Genomic DNA, 18410 nt, shown 5'->3' on the forward strand with positions numbered 1-18410 from the left:
GCTTCTAGATGTATTTACTATTGGTATATACCAATAGAAAATACCAATGATCAGCCATGAATGATTAAGAGACATGATAGCAACTTGTGGGAACCATCCTTTGTCATTAATCAAGACTTATGAACTAAAAATCAAAATAAAAATCCTTATATATACATACATATACACTTTCATATCAATTTTCTTCAAGCTAGATTATCTTCTAAACTCTCTCATCTTTAACCTTCATGTGTTCCTCAAGATCTTCATAAGTTTCTAGCTTCATAATCAAGGTAAAACTATGTTTCAACTTTGATTCAATTCATGTAAGTTAATTATCTTAAATCAAGATATAAACTTACTTACAACCTTTGTTTCTTTCATGATTTCACTTCTTAATCTTCCAAGTCATCACGAATAAGTTCATATCTTGTTTATTCAGTAACTTTCTTCATCATACTTGAGGTATAACCTTTGTTCATCATCTTGTTCAATTATAACTATCTTATTAAAAATATACAAATCATAACAACAAGAACATAGTTTGAATGATTTCAAACTTGTTCGCAAACTAAATAGATCCTTCTAACTTGACTTTTAAAATACTTCAAGACCTGTAATATATCATAATGATATGCTAACTTAACAAGATACAACTTGATTTTACAAAGAACACCTTAAAACTGAATCTACATCGTTGGAGTGCAATCGGGGGCTGTTTTGGGTTGGATAATTAAAAATCATCTTAAACTTTGAATTGGAAGTTTATATTCTGGAAAAATGATATTTCTTATGAATATGTTAATATATAAAAATCTCATGGTGTAACTCAAAGTGTAAGTATTTTTGTAAAAATGATCGTCTAGATGTTGTTTTTACGACGGAAATGATCACTTTCATAAGATTCACCAAAGTTTGACCTATAAAATGTGATTTTGAATGCAAACTAAGGTATTTACAGTTGATATTCATAAATAATGGCTCGATCCAAGGAAGTGGCAAGTTGAACCAACAAAAACGGAGTTGTATTGAAGAAACTATGGCTAAAACAAAATTGGGTATCCGAAGCTAGTTTAGCTACGAAATTAATTGGAGTAAAACTATACTAATCATATCTTGGCTAATTAACATGATATTTCATATATATTTACTCATGATTTGATTCTACATATTTCAGGACTACCCGTAAACAACACGAGAAGATTAATCATAAGACCTCATGATTGTACGCAACACGTCATTTGACAACACGGTACTTTATGTACGCAACACGTCATTTGACAAAATGGTACCATGGGTCGAGATTAATTCCAATCAATACGAATACGATGGGGTCTTTATTTATTTTATTGAGCAACTAATTGTGGACCACTAACATCGGACTACTTACTACGGACTAATAGATATTAAAAGTATTATAAGTATATATGAAACGATTATTTGAAAAGAAAATATGTTGATATATTATATATATGGTTAGGATCGTGATATCTATCGGAGACCAGGTTGTGTTATATATCTTCAAGGCAAAAGTGAGTATATAGTCCCACTTTTAAACTCTAAATATTTCGGGATGAGAATACATGCATTTTATGATTTACGTTATGGACACAAGTGATTAAAAATATATATTATATGTTGAGTTGTACCACTGGCATACTTCCATGTAACTTGGTAACTACTATTTACATGAGGTATTGTAAACACGAATCCTGTTGATAGATCTATCGGGCCTGACAACCCCAACCGGACTGGACGACCAGTATTCAACGGTTGCACAGTACTTCATTTCGGTGACTACACTTAGTACGGTGTAGTGAGATTTCATAATAAAGGGAATATGCGACGTTGATTAAATGTTAAGTATGGTTATCAAGTGCTCAACCACTTAGAATATTTTTATTAAAACGTTTATGTATATGAAATCTTGTGGTCTATATTTATAACGCTGCTAGCATTAAACCTATATCTCACCAACTTTATGTTGACGTTTTAAGCATGTTTATTCTCAGGTGATAATTAAAAGCTTCCGCTGCATTATGCCGAATTTAAGCAGGATTTGGAGTATGCATATTTGTGTCAAAAATAAAACTGCATATCGGAAGATTTGTAATGTGAAATATGTTGGAAATCGTATTGTTATTATCAAATGTAAAGTTTGTAAAACTAAGATTATCGCTAAACGATAATCATTATTATGCTGTTTGAACCTTTGATTATAATAAAGGTTATGGTTTGTATTATAAAAACATATGCAGATTTTGAAAAATGTCACATATAGAGGTCAATACCTCGCAATGACACCAATGAGTACATGACGTTTATATTCGATATGAACGGGATGCTTCAGGTGGTATCAGAGCGTTGGTCTTAGAGAACCAGAAAATTTGCATTAGTGTGTCTTATCGAGTTTATTAGGAGACATTAGTGAGTCTGGACTTTGACCGTGTTTGATTATGAAAACTATTGCTTATCCTTGTTGGTTAAAAATTAATATGTAAATATTATGTGGTACTAATGTGCTAGTTGTTGTGTGATAGATGTATGGCTTAGAACTTGTTATCACATTCAGCGACTTTGAACCAGAATCCTCAGATAGTGTTCCAGTCATTAACCTATTCGATGATGAAAACGACACCTTTGGGGAAGACTCACAATTTTCGGATGAATCAATTGAAGAGGAACCAGAAAGTGATCCTGAGGAGGAAGAAATACAGGAAATTACGAAAGACAAGTTTGAACGCGGAAAGAAATGAAAGGCTATTGAATTGGAAAATCCAAAACGCTGGGCCTCAGCCAAAACGCTGGGAGACAGCCAGGATAACCATTAAGCGATTTCTTTGAACACAAACGTTTTGGGTTAGATGATGCGCTGTTGTTTTAAACCATGGGATCATATAACATTTTGTATAATATTACTAGTGTGGTTTACTTAATGTTTGATGTAAGATAAGCATATGTAAAATAGTGAAGTGTGAAATGCAATAATTTTCCATGGTGGATTATTATTTGGATGGTAGTAATTAATTTCTATACTAAGCTATTAAGTATGAACTTTAACGGGTAGGTACTACCCTAGATATAATTATAAAACGCTAATAAGAAGAAAAGGCTTTTATAATAATAACTAGTTCATATTATTAATAAGCTACGATGTACTGTAAATACACACTACATCTATAATATTCCATGTGAATAATTTTTTTTTTCATTCTTATTGAAGATTATGGCGCGATTGAACCGAAGGACGGAACAAGAAATCGAGGAACTCATCAATCAGCGAGTGAATGACAGAATGTTATGGGTCGAGGCTGCGAGAGGTGCTGCAGTTAACCCAAATCCTGGTGTGGGATGTACTTACAAAACTTTTCAAGGTTACAAGCCCTCATCATTCAGTGGAACAGAAGGACCGGTCGGTTTAACTCGGTGGATCGAAAAGATTGAGTCCGTGTTTAAAATCAGTGGTTGTATTGAGAAGGACATGACCAAGTATGCATCGTGCACCTTACAAGATAGTGCACTCACGTGGTGGAAAAACTATGTGAAGGCCGTAGGAGGAGATGTAGCTTATGATACTCCATGGGAAGAATTCAAAACAATGCTAATCAACGAGTATTGTCCAAGGAATGAGGTTAGGAAGTTGGAAGCTGAACTACGAAACCTGAAAGTTGTTGGTACTGAACTCACCAACTACAATCAGCGATTCATGAAATTAGCTTTGCTATGTCCCGAATTGGTACCAACCGAAGAACGGAAGATAGAACTGTACAAAGATGGTTTGCCTAAAAATGTCAAGGCAAATGTTACAGCATCGAAACCCAAGACTATTCATGAAGCCATCACCATGGCAAACGAGTTGATGGACCAGATTATTCTGGATAAGAACACCGATGTCAGGACATCGGAAAACAAAAGAAAGTGGGAAGGTAATCAACAATCCAACAAGAAACAAGAAACCACGCAAGGTGTGGGTAGTGGTTCAAGCTCAGGTTACAAAGGACGAAATCCTTTATGTAACAGATGCCACAAACATCACTCTGGTTATTGTAATGTGGTGTGTGATAATTGTAATCGAAGAGGTCATCTTGCTGAAGATTGTAGGATTCCTGTTACAAATACAAATAGCACCAAGACTCCTGCCACCACTGCAAATAGAACTGCCTTGGCCAGTGTTACTTGTTTTGGATGTGGGAAACAGGGTCATTATAAGAGCCAGTGCCCGAATCCAGAGAAGAATAATGGACCTGCATGTGGAAGAGCATTTATTATTAATGCTAGAGAGGCGTGTGAAGACCCGGAGCTTGTTACGGGTACGTTTACCATTAATAACTTATCAGCATCTATTATATTTGATACTAGTGCCGATAGAAGTTACGTGTGTAGAGACTTTTACGCTAAATTGAATTGTTCATCATTACCTCTAGATCCTAAGTACATGATTGAGTTAGCTAATGGTAAACTAATTAAAGCCGATAAAATTTGCCGTGATTGTAAAATAAATTTAGCCGGAGAAACATTTAAAATTGATTTAATACCTGTAGAATTAGGAAGTTTTGATGTAATAGTCGGCATGGACTGGATGTCCAAAATAGGAGCTGAAGTTGTGTGTGCCAAGAAGGCATTTCGCATTCCTCGTAAGGATAAAACGCCAGTAATGATTTATGGAGAGAAGGGTAACTCAAAGCTAAAACTCATTAGCTGTTTGAAAGCCCAAAAGTTCTTGAAGAAAGGGTGCTATGCTATCTTAGCACATGCTAATAAAGTCAAGATGAAGGAAAAAGAGAAGAGCATCAACGACGTGCCTGTGGCAAGAGATTTTTCTGAAGTCTTTCCGGAAGAGTTGTCGGGATTACCTCCATTTAGATCTGTAGAATTTCAAATAGATCTAGTACCAGGAGCTGCACCAGTGGCTCGTGCTCCATACAGACTTGCACCATCTGAGATGAAAGAGTTACAAAGCCAGTTACAAGAATTACTGGACCGTGGTTTCATTCCACCGAGCACTTCACCGTGGGGAGCTCCGATTTTATTTGTCAAGAAGAAAGATGGATCCTTTCGAATGTGTATAGATTACCGTGAATTAAATAAGTTAACTATCAAGAATCGGTATCCACTACCGAGAATTGATGACTTATTTGATCAACTGCAAGGATCATGTGTTTATTCGAAAATTGACCTAAGATCGGGCTATCATCAACTACGCGTCAAAGAAGAAGATATTTCGAAAACTACTTTCCGGACATGCTACGGTCATTACGAATTTTTGGTCATGCCGTTTGGATTGACGAATGCGCCAGCTGTATTCATGGACCTCCTGAATCGAGTTTGTAGTCCGTATTTAGATAAGTTTGTTATCATTTTCATTGACGATATTCTCATCTATTCCAAAAATGAGCAAGAGCATGAGCAACATTTAAGGTTGGTATTATAATTGTTAAGAAAAGAACAGTTATACGCCAAATTTTCCAAGTGTGCTTTTTGGTTGAAAGAAGTGCAATTTCTTGGCCACGTTGTTAGTAGCAAAGGAATTCAGGTTGATCCAGCTAAAATTGAGGCCATTGAAAAATGGGAGACTCCTAAGACACCAACGCAGATACGTCAATTTTTAGGCCTAGCCGGTTATTATAGAAGGTTTATTCAAGATTTTTCCCGAATAGCTAAACCATTAACAGCGTTAACGCAAAAAGGGAAGAAGTACGAATGGACTTCTGAGCAGGAGAGTGCATTTCAATTACTGAAGAAGAAGTTGACTACGGCGCCTATTTTATCATTACCTGAAGGGAACGATGATTTTGAGATATATTGTGACGCTTCGCGACAAGGTTTTGGTTGCGCCCTTATGCAACGAAAGAAAGTTATTGCGTACGCATCCCGACAATTGAAGATTCACAAGCGAATTTATACGACGCATGATCTAGAACTAGGAGCAGTAGTGTTTGCATTGAAGATATGAAGACACTACTTATATGGGGCTAAATGCACTGTGTTTACCGATCATAAAAGCCTTCAACATATTTTTGATCAGAAATAGCTGAACATGAGGCAACGTAGGTGGGTCGAGCTGATAAACGACTATGATTTGAGATTCGCTATCATCCCGGGAAGGCGAATGTAGTGGCCGACGATCTAAGTAGAAAGGAACGAGATCCAATTCGAGTACGAACGATGAACATAAAAATTCGCATGAATCTCAACTCACAAATCAAAGAGGCTCAACGAGAAGCTCTTACTAAGGAAAACATAGGAAATGAAATAATGAAGAAGTATGAGAAGCAACTCGTTATACGGGAAGACGGAATTCGATGTTTTGCAAAACGTATTTGGGTACCAAAGTTGGGTGGATTAAGGAAGTTGATATTGAACGAGGCACATAAGACAAGATACTTGATACATCCTGGAGTTGGAAAGATGTATCAAGATCTTAAGACGCATTATTGGTGGCCTAATTTAAAGACAGACGTTGCAACATATGTCGGGGAATGTTTACCTTGTTCCAAAGTCAAAGCAGAACACCAGAAGCCGTCAGGGTTACTTCAACAACCAGAAATCCCAGAATGGAAATGGGACGGTATTACCATGGATTTTATCACAAAGTTACCCAAGACTGCATGGGATTATGACACCATTTGGGTAATAGTTGATCGTCTCACCAAATCTGCACATTTCTTGCCTATAAAGGAAACGGATAAAATGGAGAAACTATTACGATTATACATAAAGGAAATTGTTTCAAGGCATGGAATACCTATTTCCATTATATTCGATCGTGATAGTAGATTTACATCAAAGTTCTGGCAATCACTACAGGAGGCCCTAGGAACTCGTTTGGATATGAGCATCGCATATCATCCGCAAACTGACGGGCAGAGTGAAAGAACAATTCAGACTCTTGAAGACATGCTCAGGGCATGTGTGATCAATTTTGGAAACGGATGGGATAAATATCTACCATTAGCAGAATTCTCGTATAATAATAGTTATCATGCGAGCATTAAAGATGCACCATTTGAAGCACTGTATGGAAGGAAGTGTAGATCCCCTATCTGTTGGAATGAAGTAGGAGATCGACGATTAACTGGTCCCGAGATCATACACGAAACTACTGAGAAGATAGTACAAATCAAGGAGAGATTGAAAACAGCCCGTAGTCGCCAAAAGAGCTACGCCGATGTCCGAAGGAAACCATTAGAGTTTCAGATCGGTGATATGGTTATGCTAAAGGTGTCACCTTGCAAAGGTGTAATACGTTTCGGCAAAAGGGGTAAACTGAACCCAAGGTATGTAGGCCCGTTCAAGATCATTGAACGCATTGGACCGGTAGCTTATCGACTCGAGTTACCACAACAACTCACCGGAGTACGTAATACGTTTCACGTTTCAAACCTTAAGAAGTGTCCTGCAAAGGAAGACCTCACCATTCCTCTTGAAGAAATCCAAGTCGATGAGAAACTACAATTCATAGAAGAACCAGTCGAAATCATGGACCGTGAAGTTAAACAACTCAAGCAGAGCAATATACCAATCGTTAAGGTTCGTTGGAATGCTCGAAGGGGTCCCGAGTTTACTTGGGAATGAAAGGATTAGATGAAACAAAAGTACCCACATTTGTTTCCCGAGAACGCAAAATAGGTACAACTTTAAAATTTCGGGACGAAATTTATTTAACGGGTAGGTACTGTAACGACCCGGATTTTTCCGATCGTTTTATACATATGAGATTAATATTTACATAAATTAAACATTACCAACATGATAAGCAATCCAAATTGTTGAGTCTTGTGTTTTTGAAAAGAGTTTTACACAACGTTTGACCGTCCAATTTGATCGATGATATCACGAACTAAATAACATATGATAATTATATGATTGTGTACATATATGTATTTATACATATTTAACATGATCTAAGGATGGTTTAACATATCATTGTGTACTAATAACAATGAGTTATAAGTATACTTTGAGACTACTAACTTAAGTTTTCAAAACGGTAACTATACGTAACATTCTTTGACATATATACCTATAACCTATAATGCTTATACAAGTATCATACGAATACGTATTTAATCACTTTTAAAGGGCTTAAATACATAAAAAAAAATATAAGTATATTCATAAAAGATAGTTATATTTGAATTCTCGTTCCGTTCCCTCAAGATTTCTACACGTATACTTAGTGTATATGTACCCGTATTATACACAGCTTCTAGATGTATTTACTATTAGTATATACCAATAGAAAATACCAATGATCAGCCATGAATGATTAAGAGACATGATAGCAACTTGTGGGAACCATCCTTTGTCTTTAATCAAGACTTATGAACTAAAAATCAAAATAAAAATCCTTATATATACATACATATACACGTTTTTTTTTTTACACATACATACACTTTCATCTCAATTTTCTTCAAGCTGGATTATCTTCTAAACTCTCTCATCTTTAACCTTCATGTGTTCCTCAAGATCTTCATAAGTTTCTAGCTTCATAATCAAGGTAAAACTATGTTTAAACTTTGATTCAATTCATGTAAGTTAATTATCTTAAATCAAGATATAAACTTACTTACAACCTTTGTTTCTTTCATGATTTCACTTCTTAATCTTCCAAGTCATCATGAACAAGTTCATATCTTGTTTATTCAGTAACTTTCTTCATCATACTTGAGGTATAACCTTTGTTCATCATCTTGTTCATTTATAACTATCTTATTAAAAATATACAAATCATAACAACAAGAACATAGTTTGAATGATTTCAAACTTGTTCGCAAACTAAATAGATCCTTTTAACTTGACTTTTAAAACATTTCAAGACCTGTAATATATCATAATGATATGCTAACTTAACAAGATACAACTTGATTTTATAAAGAACACCTTAAAACTGAATCTACATCGTTGGAGTGCAATCGGGGGCTGTTTTGGGTTGGATAATTAAAAATCATCTTAAACTTTGAATTAGAAGTTTATATTCTGGAAAAATGATATTTCTTATGAATATGTTAATATATAAAAAATCTCATGGTGTAACTTAAAGTGTAAGTATTTTTGTAAAAATGATCATCTAGATGTTGTTTTTACGACGAAAATGATCACTTTCATAAGATTCACCAAAGTTTGACCTATAACCTGTGATTTCAAATGCAAACTAAGGTATTTACAGTTCATATTCATAAATAATGGCTCGATCCAAGGAAGTGGCAAGTTGAACCAACAAAAACGGAGTTGTATTGAAGAAACTATGGCTAAAACAAAATTGGGTATCCGAAGCTAGTTTAGCTACGAAATTAATTGGAGTAAAACTATAATAATCATATCTTGGCTAATTAACATGATATTTCATATATATTTACTCATGATTTGATTCTACATATTTCAGGACCACCCGTAAACAACACGAGAAGATTAATCATAAGACCTCATGATTGTACGCAACACGTCATTTGACAACACGGTACTTTATGTACGCAACACGTCATTTGAAAATATGGTACCATGGGTCGAGATTAATTCCGATCAATATGAATACGATGGGGTCTTTATTTATTTTATTGAGCAACTAATTGTGGACCACTAACATCAGACTACTAACTACGGACTAATAGATATTAAAAGTATTATAAGTATATATGAAACGATTATTTGAAAAGAAAATATGTTGATATATTATATATATGGTTAGGATCGTGATATCTATCAGAGACCAGGTCGTGTTAAATATCTTCAAGGCAAAAGTGAGTATATAGTCCCACTTTTAAACTCTAAATATTTCGGAATGAGAATACATGCATTTTATGATTTACGTTATGGACACAAGTGATTAAAAATATATATTCTACGTTGAGTTGTACCACTGGCATACTTCCCTGTAACTTGGTAACTACTATTTACATGAGGTATTATAAACGCGAATCCTGTTGATAGATCTATCGGGCCTGACAACTCCAACCGGACTGGACGACCAGTATTCAACGGTTGCACAGTACTTCATTTCGGTGACTACACTTGGTACGGTGTAGTGAGATTTCATAATAAACGGAATATGCGACGTTGATTAAATGTTAAGTATGGTTATCAAGTACTCAACCACTTAGAATATTTTTATTAAAACGTTTATGTATATGAAATCTTGTGGTCTATATTTATAACGCTGCTAGCATTAAACCTATATCTCACCAACTTTATGTTGACGTTTTAAGCATGTTTATTCTCAGGTGATAATTAAAAGCTTCCGCTGCATTATGCCGAATTTAAGCAGGATTTGGAGTATGCATATTTGTGTCAAAAATAAAACTGCATATCGGAAGATTTGTAATGTGAAATATGTTGGAAATCGTATTGTTATTATCAAATGTAAAGTTTGTAAAACTAAGATTATCGCTAAACGATAATCATTATTATGCTATTTGAACCTTTGATTATAATAAAGGTTATGGTTTGCATTATAAAAACATATGCAGATTTTGAAAAATGTCACATATAGAGGTCAATACCTCGCAATGACACCAATGAGTACGTGACGTTTATATTCGATATGAACGGCACGCTTCAATTTTGTTCATTCGTTTGTTTCTGAGATGTGAAAAACTGCGTTTGAGATTCAACTAGCTTCGACATCATATCTTCTAAATTTGGCTTTTTATCATAGGTTTGTGGTAGTTTATTTGGAAAAATAGGTCTTTGCTGATTGTAACTATTGTTAGATACTTGTTGATTGCTAGGACCTTGTTGGTTGTTGTATGGAACATTTCGGTTATAATTCTGATTTTGATTGTAAGTTGGTCTTGGCGGTTGATAATTGTTCTGATAATTATTTCCAGGCCTTTGGTTCATGTATGAAACATTCTCTCTTTGTTCCATTGTTTGTTCAATACTGAGACAATCTTTTGTCAAATGTAGTCCTCCACACTGCTCACAACTAATTCGTATTGCGTGAATATCTTTAGTCATCTTTTCCATTCGTCTCTCGAAAGCATCTAACTTTGCGAAAATGAATCAAAGTCATGGCTAGAATCGGCTCTAGCCGCTTTAGATGAACGAGGAATATCTTTTTCCTGGTGCCACTCATGTGAGTGGGAGGCTGTGTTATCAATAATTTTGTAAGCTTCAGTTGCGGTTTTCTTCATAATGGAACCACCAGCTGCTATGTCGATGTCTTTTCGTGTAGTAATGTCGCATCCTTGGTAGAATATTTATACTATTTGATAAGTGTCTAAACCATGTTGAGGACATCCTCTCAACAACTTTCCAAATCTTGTCCACACCTCATATAGAGTTTCATTTGGCTTCTGTGTGAATGTAACAATTTCTCCTTGAAGTCTCACGGCTTTAGATGCCGAAAAGAATCTTTTAAGAAATTTCTCAACTAAAACCTCCCATGTATCAATCGCCCCTTCAGGTAACGATTCTAACCAATCTTTGGCTTCTCCCTTTAAAGTCCAGGGAAATAACATGAGATAGATCTGTTCATCCTCAACTTCTCTGATTTTGAATAGAGTACAGATCCTATTAAAGGTACGAAGATGTTCGTTTGAATCTTCTTTTGGCGTACCACTAAATTGGCATTGATTAGTTACCATGTGTAGGATTTGTCCCTTGATTTTATAATCTGGCGCATTAATGTCTGGTTGAGTAATGGCATTACCTTGGCCAGTGCGTGTAGCTCTCATTCGATCTTCCATACTTAGAGGTTCCTGATTTTCCATGATTGAATATGTTGAATCTGAATCACTAGAGGATTCTGATTTAATGGTTTCTTCCTCTACAATCTCTGGATGAATGATTTGTGGTTCAGGAGGAATGATTAGTGGTTCAGGATCTCTGAATTGTCCTTGAATATCCTTCGGGTTCTCAATTGTGAGGTTGGGTTCAAAAAATAGATTTTCGAAAATTTGAATCGGAGTACTTGGTCGACTTGATGATGATTCTAAAGAGAAATCAACGGTGACAATGTTGGCTAGATGTCTTGATCTAGTTATAGGAGGTGAACGTATGAAAGGTGGTGAACGTTTTGCTTGGTGCATTCACTGAATATCCTATTAGTGATAAAAATAAAAAAAATTATATAAGTTATCAAATTAATAGACTTTTCTGATTTTGCCCACGTTCCGAATAGCCAATAGATGCAGCAGGTAGCTAGGACCCTTTAAATCGGAAGCCCACAACTCGCCACTAACAAATCCAACTATTACTACGAACCAGAAAATTTTGGATGTCTATCAATTTATCCGCTTAAAATAATTTTTCATCAAAATTTTGAAGATAAAATCTATGTCCTAAAAACTAGAGCGTAGAAATGAGAAAGAAAAAGAGTGCGTCGAAAAATGTCAAAAAATAAAAGGTCGAATAATAATAATAAGAAAGTAAAGCGTCGAAACTTAAAAGTCTAAAAACTAAATATTAAAAATTGCGTCTAAAGGAATTAAAGCTTAAAAGGAATTCTATATCCAAAACAGCAATAACTTAATTAGGCACTAAAATCTATTTAAAATTAAAGCGATAAGCGACGTCGTAAAATTCTAAAGCGCCTAAATCTTAATCTAAAGAAAAAGCACTTAAGGGATTTTACGGCAAAGCCTAAAAATCTTGGAATATAAAGGAACTACAGCAAAAACTAATTACGAACGATAAAAATACAAATTACAAATTATATGTTTAAAATATACAATTTATAAAAAGAAACAAAAATGATAAAATTATTTATTTTTTAAAAAATATAATTTTTATATTATTATTTTATAAAAGTATTAATTTATAATTAATTAAAACTTAAAATACAAACTTAATTTATAACTAAACTAATATTAAATAAACTAAACCCTAATTAACTAATTTATAATAATAATAATAATAATAATAATAATAATAATAATAATAATAATAATAATAATAACCGTAACCCTAATCGTATGTCTGAGGTTTCAGACCTGTCACCTCACTCCATGCGATCGCATGGAGTGTAGGTTGTTATGCCATGCGGTCGCATGGCCCATAATTCCAGATCAGATGTTGGGCTGCTACAGTTGGTGGCCCGAATTTAGTTTTACTTATTTTTTCTGATTTTTAATAAAATAATTTAAATAAAACTTATAAAAAAATAATTTACTTATTAGTTTTTATAACTTTTAACAATAAAAATATAAACTTTTTTTTTATTTAACTAAACTTCAAAAATATAGATATATATATTTTTTTTATTTTTCTTGTTTTTATATTTTTGTTTTTAATATTTAAAACTTATGAAAATATATTTTTACAAAAATAGCTTAAAAACTAAATTTTTTTATTATAGCATTCTATGGAGTTCTCCGGCAGCGGCGCCAAAAATACTTGATGTGCACGAGGTGTAGTACGTAATACTATTATTTTTGCTACGAAATACTATTAAATACAAAAATTTTACACAAGTTATTTATTTATTTATAGAATGGGATATACCTAAACCTTGCTACAACACTTATAGGCAGTGTACCTTATCGTAGAGTAGTGTAGTTTTTAGTAAGTCCGGTTCGTTCCACAGGGAACTAGCTGAGTTTAACACTATATATATATTTTAAACTATATATATATATATATATATATATATATATATATATATATATATATATATATATATATATATATATATATATATATATATATATATATATATATATAAGTAGTATTATTATTATTATTATTATTATTATAAAGGGGGTTTTTATCGTTTAATGACCGGTTTGTTGATTTTACGTCTTAAGTCACAATTAAAACCTAATGTAAAATATTAAATATAAAAATAACTTAATTTAAAGCGTAAAGTAAATGACGATAAATAAAAGTGCGATAAATAAAATTGCAGTAATTTAAAGTACGATAAATAAAATGACGATAAATAAAATGACCGTAAATAAAAGTACGATGAGATATAAATTAAAGAAATTATGTTTATTTAAACTTCCTTAATCATGATGTTTGACGTGTTGATTTTAATTTATTACCATGGGTTAATTGTCCTTTGTCCTGGATTATTCGATATGTCCATCTGATTTTTGTCCATAATAGTCCATCGGTCATAAATATAAAGTGCGAATGTCCTTGTCAAATTACCCTTATACCCGAAGTCAAATATTCCAACTAATTGAGGACTTAAACTGTAACAAGGTTTTAATACGTTGTTAACAATTACACCAAGTGTCCTTGTATGTAATCCACCCTTGTTTTAATGAGTCCATTGACTATTAATCCATTCCCGTGTCTGGTTAAATGAATGATTATTAGTATTTATAAATATCCCGCTCATCGTGTCCGATCGAGTGTATGTGGTTATTTATAATTACCTCAAATTGTAAATCTTTATATTAAATTAACGAACTATCATTCAGTTAAACAAATATAAAGCCCATTAATAGCCTATAGTCCAATTTCCACAAGTATCAGGCTTTTGTCCAAACCCCAATTATGATCAAAAGCCCAATAACCCCGTCTTAATATTTAGTCCAACATCACGATTACTTCGGCTTAAATAAACATAATAATAACTTACCTACGAGACATTAATTTAAAAATGTTGAACATAACTTACAATGAGTATTAATCGCGTAGTGTTACACGGACAAAATTTCGACTTACAAACTTAAAACATTCGCCACTATAACCTTATTATTATTAACTTAATATTAAAATTAAAATTATAATTAAAATATAAATATATATTGAGGGAGAGCAGAGAGTAATTGATGAAGGTGTGTTAAACTCGTCGCCCAAACTTGCAATTTATAAGACCTGACCAAGTTTTTGAGGCCATGCGATCGCATGGGATATGTGCCTTCTGGCCATGCGATCGCATGGCTATCTGGGACAGCTCACATTACTTTGTTTTTTTGTTTGCCAACACATTTAAATAATATAATATAATATATATAATTTTATATAATTATATATATATTATATTATATTCATGTACATAGTTGACTTGTAATTTTAGGCCCGTTGCATCACGCGTTGATAGCTGGTTCAGGTCCCGGTTCCGGATTTTCGAACGTCCTTTCGTACGATTTAATATCTTGTACTTTGCGTTTCACGGCTTGTACTCTTGTAATTTCTAGACGTTTCTCATCAATAATTTGAACCACTTGGATTGTACTTTGTACTTTTTAGCTTTTTGGTCGTTTGCGTCTTTAAATCGTCGAATCTGTCTTTTGTCTGCACCTTTTATTATTTAAACAAATATCACTTGTAAATAGAACAATTGCAACTAAAAGCTTGTCTTTCTTGAAGGATAATGCTATGAAATATATGTTCGTTTTTAGCATTATCATTCATATTTTTTTGTGATCTTAATGCCTGAAATTTTTTTTCAAAAAAACGAATTTTTTTTTTTTGCTTCCCCCCGCTTCTCCCCGATTGGTTACTTCCCCATTGATTCTGCCCATATATATATATATATATATATATATATATATATATATATATATATATATATATATATATATATATATATATATTAAATTAGAAGTCACCACCACTACCATTCAACTTAAAATTAACACACGAACCAAACAAGCCTGGTTTTGCCATTGTCGGAGCTCCGACGTGCCACCAGGAGTTAGCGTCGGAGGTGGGTTTCTCACGACAAATAAACTACTTTTCCGGCCAATCCCCGGCGAGTGGGTTATCACCGCTTACGTATCGGGCTTAGGAACATTCTTACTCACAGAAATCAACCTTTTTGGCTTCACCAACAACGCCGTTTTCTGTTAACCGCTGACGGCAGTACCGGAAATTAACATTTCCGGCTGGTTACCTCTTACTTCTTTCCTTCTGTTTTGGCTAACTGTTTTTGTGATCTTGCTTGTTTACATAATATCTTCCTTTAACTCCATTATTAGTATTAATAAATAATAATTCCTACCATCTATCATTAATAGTATTAATAAATATTTATTATTTATTTTTACCACTATTATATTTTTTATTATTTTTTGGCAGTATCACCACTTTTTGTTTTGGTGGCTATTATAGTTTAGTGTTGGATAGATACTATATTTAGATATATTTATTTATTTTAGTCCCTCTGGTGCTTGCTTATCTTTTGTGTAGCATATAAAATAAGATTGACGCTACCCTTGCTTTTTACTACTTGCTATTACGTGTTGCTACTTTTGGATAGAAACGTTCTTTTACTCGTTTTTGCTAGCTTTTTACTTCGACAATAGTAACTCTTTTCTACTATTAGTGTGTTGTTTATAGGGTAAGATTAACTCGACACATACGCATGGTTACTTGAGGTCATGTCCTATTAGCTAAGGGGCGGGTAGGTCTAGAGGGTGTAGAGACACTCGCGCTAGGATTAGAGTAGGTAGTTGGAATATAGGAACTTTGACTAGCAAATGCCGTGAACTTGTAGACTCGTTAGTTAAGAGTAAAGTGGACATATTGTGTGTTCAAGAGACCAGATGGAGGGGTGAAGAGGCGGTTGACATTGGCGACTACAGGTTGTGGTTTTAGGGTTCTAGAGTAGCTAGAAACGGGGTAGGGATTTTTATAGGACTCCTTTATAAGAATTATATTGTGGGTGTGGATAGGTGTAGTGATAGGATTATGTCGGTTAGGGTGGTTATCCAGGAGGAGACATACATGGTCATTTGCACTTACGCACCTCATGCTGGTTTAGGAGATGAAGAAGAAAGTCGCTTTTGGGAATCGTTAGATGAAGTTGTGAGGAGTTGCCCCGTTGACCATCGTTTGCTTATTGGTGGAGACCTTAATGGACATATAGGAACAATTTCGGACGGTTATACGGGCGTCCATGGGGGCTTTGGGTACAGAGTTCGAAATGAAGAAGGACGCTCTATTCTCGAATTCGCGGTTGCCCACGATTTGGTTGTTGCAAACTCTTTTTTTAGGAAGACGGAAGCACAGCTAGCAACTTTCCATAGTGGGGGACATAGTACCTAGATTGACTATTTGCTGCTTCGTAAAGGGGACCTTAGGGCTTGCAAAGACTGTAGAGCCCTGACTACCTGGACCTGTTCCACCCAGCACAGATTATTGGTCATGGACTTGGTTCTGCAAAGGCGGGTTACTAGGAGAGTGAGACCTGCCCAACCTAGGATCCTTTAGAAGAATCTGAATGAAGGGCAAGCCGAAACGTTTAAAGCGTCAGTTTTGGAAAGAGTAGAGGCAGGAATGGATATGTTACTCAAGTGGACGCAGACCAGATGTGGAATAGTATGGCATCAACTATTAGAGATGTTGCTAAGGAAACCTTAGGGGTAGCAGTAGGGACATCGAGAGGACATAAGTCTGGTAGAGAATCATGGTGGATTAGTGATGAGGTTCAAACCAAAGTTGCGCTTAAGCAACTGAGGTTTAGGGAGCTCATTACGTGCCGTGACGGGACAAGTGATGAGAGAACTAGGGCAGAAGAGAGGTATAACGAAGCCAATAGAGAAGCTAAGAAGGTCGTTGCCCGTGCAAAAGATATAGCGTATAAAGACTTGTATAGGAAACTAGACTCTAAAGAAGGAGCAAATGATATATTCAGGATTGCAAAAGCTATGGAGCGTAGGAGGATGGATGTAGATAACATTAAGTTTATCAAGGATGAAGCCGGTCAAACCATAGTGAAGGAATAAGAAATTAGGAAAAGATGGGAATGGTATTTTTCATCTCTTTTCATGGGTGAAGGACCCGAGAGCCAAGAGGACCCGCATGACTTTGGCAATAGGACAATTCCAGAACAATAATTTATGTAGGAGAATCAGTCAGGAAGAAGTAAGATCAGCATTACGAAAGATGGGTAGAAACAAAGCTGTAGGACCAGACCAGATTTCAATAGAGACGTGGCGGTGCCTTGGCGAGGATGGTGTCAGGTGGTTGACGTGTCTTTTCAATAAGACACTTAGATGTTACAAAATGCCTACAGAATGGAGACTCAGCGAGATTATCCCCATCTACAAAAATAAAGGGGATGCCCAAATCTGCGGTAATTATAGAGGCATAAAATTACTTAGTCATACTATGAAGCTTTGGGAGAGAGTGATTGAGACTAGACTTCGACGTGTAACTACGGTTTCAGAAAACCAATTTGGTTTCATGCCAGGTCGCTCTTCGATGGAGGCAATTCATATTTTAAGAAGCGTTATGGAGAAGTATAGGGAGAAACGGAAGGGTCTAGAGATGGCCTTCTTAGACTTAGAAAAGGCCTATGATAGCGTACCGAGAAAGCTGATTTGGAATACCCTTAATGTTAGGGGTATCCAAAGTAGATATATTAGAGCTATTATGGATATGTACGATGGGGCGAAGTCCTGTGTTCGAACGCCTGTGGGAAACACATAGTATTTCCCTATAGAAGTAGGCTTGCACCAGGGATCAGCCCTTAGTCCTTTTCTTTTTGCTTTGATCCTCGATGAGCTGTCTCGAGGAATACAAGAGAA

General features: G+C 34.8%; 2 protein-coding genes across 2 annotated transcripts in view; both read left to right on the plus strand.

Annotated features, from left to right (window-relative positions):
* The window catches only part of LOC139849487 (uncharacterized), a 41425-nt gene extending 24499 nt beyond the window's left edge, over positions 1 to 16926 (plus strand). The window contains exons 2-3 of the mRNA XM_071839141.1: positions 16376 to 16463; positions 16554 to 16926. Of these exons, the coding sequence (XP_071695242.1) occupies positions 16376 to 16463; positions 16554 to 16926 (461 nt within the window). The remainder of the gene's footprint in view (positions 1 to 16375; positions 16464 to 16553) is intronic.
* Positions 16927 to 17201: 275 nt separating this feature from the next.
* LOC139849488 (uncharacterized) lies at positions 17202 to 17606 on the plus strand. The gene has a single exon (XM_071839142.1). It carries the CDS (start codon positions 17202 to 17204, stop codon positions 17604 to 17606), a length of 405 nt encoding a protein of 134 aa, XP_071695243.1.
* Positions 17607 to 18410: the final 804 nt, after the last annotated feature.

The sequence above is a fragment of the Rutidosis leptorrhynchoides genome, chromosome 5, assembly GCF_046630445.1.
Source record: "Rutidosis leptorrhynchoides isolate AG116_Rl617_1_P2 chromosome 5, CSIRO_AGI_Rlap_v1, whole genome shotgun sequence".
In the NCBI taxonomy this organism is placed as follows: domain Eukaryota; kingdom Viridiplantae; phylum Streptophyta; class Magnoliopsida; order Asterales; family Asteraceae; genus Rutidosis; species Rutidosis leptorrhynchoides.

Bases quoted from the DNA above. Each gene is read 5' to 3' on its own strand.
- LOC139849488 (XM_071839142.1), top strand. From the start codon at position 17,202: ATGGCATCAACTATTAGAGATGTTGCTAAGGAAACCTTAGGGGTAGCA.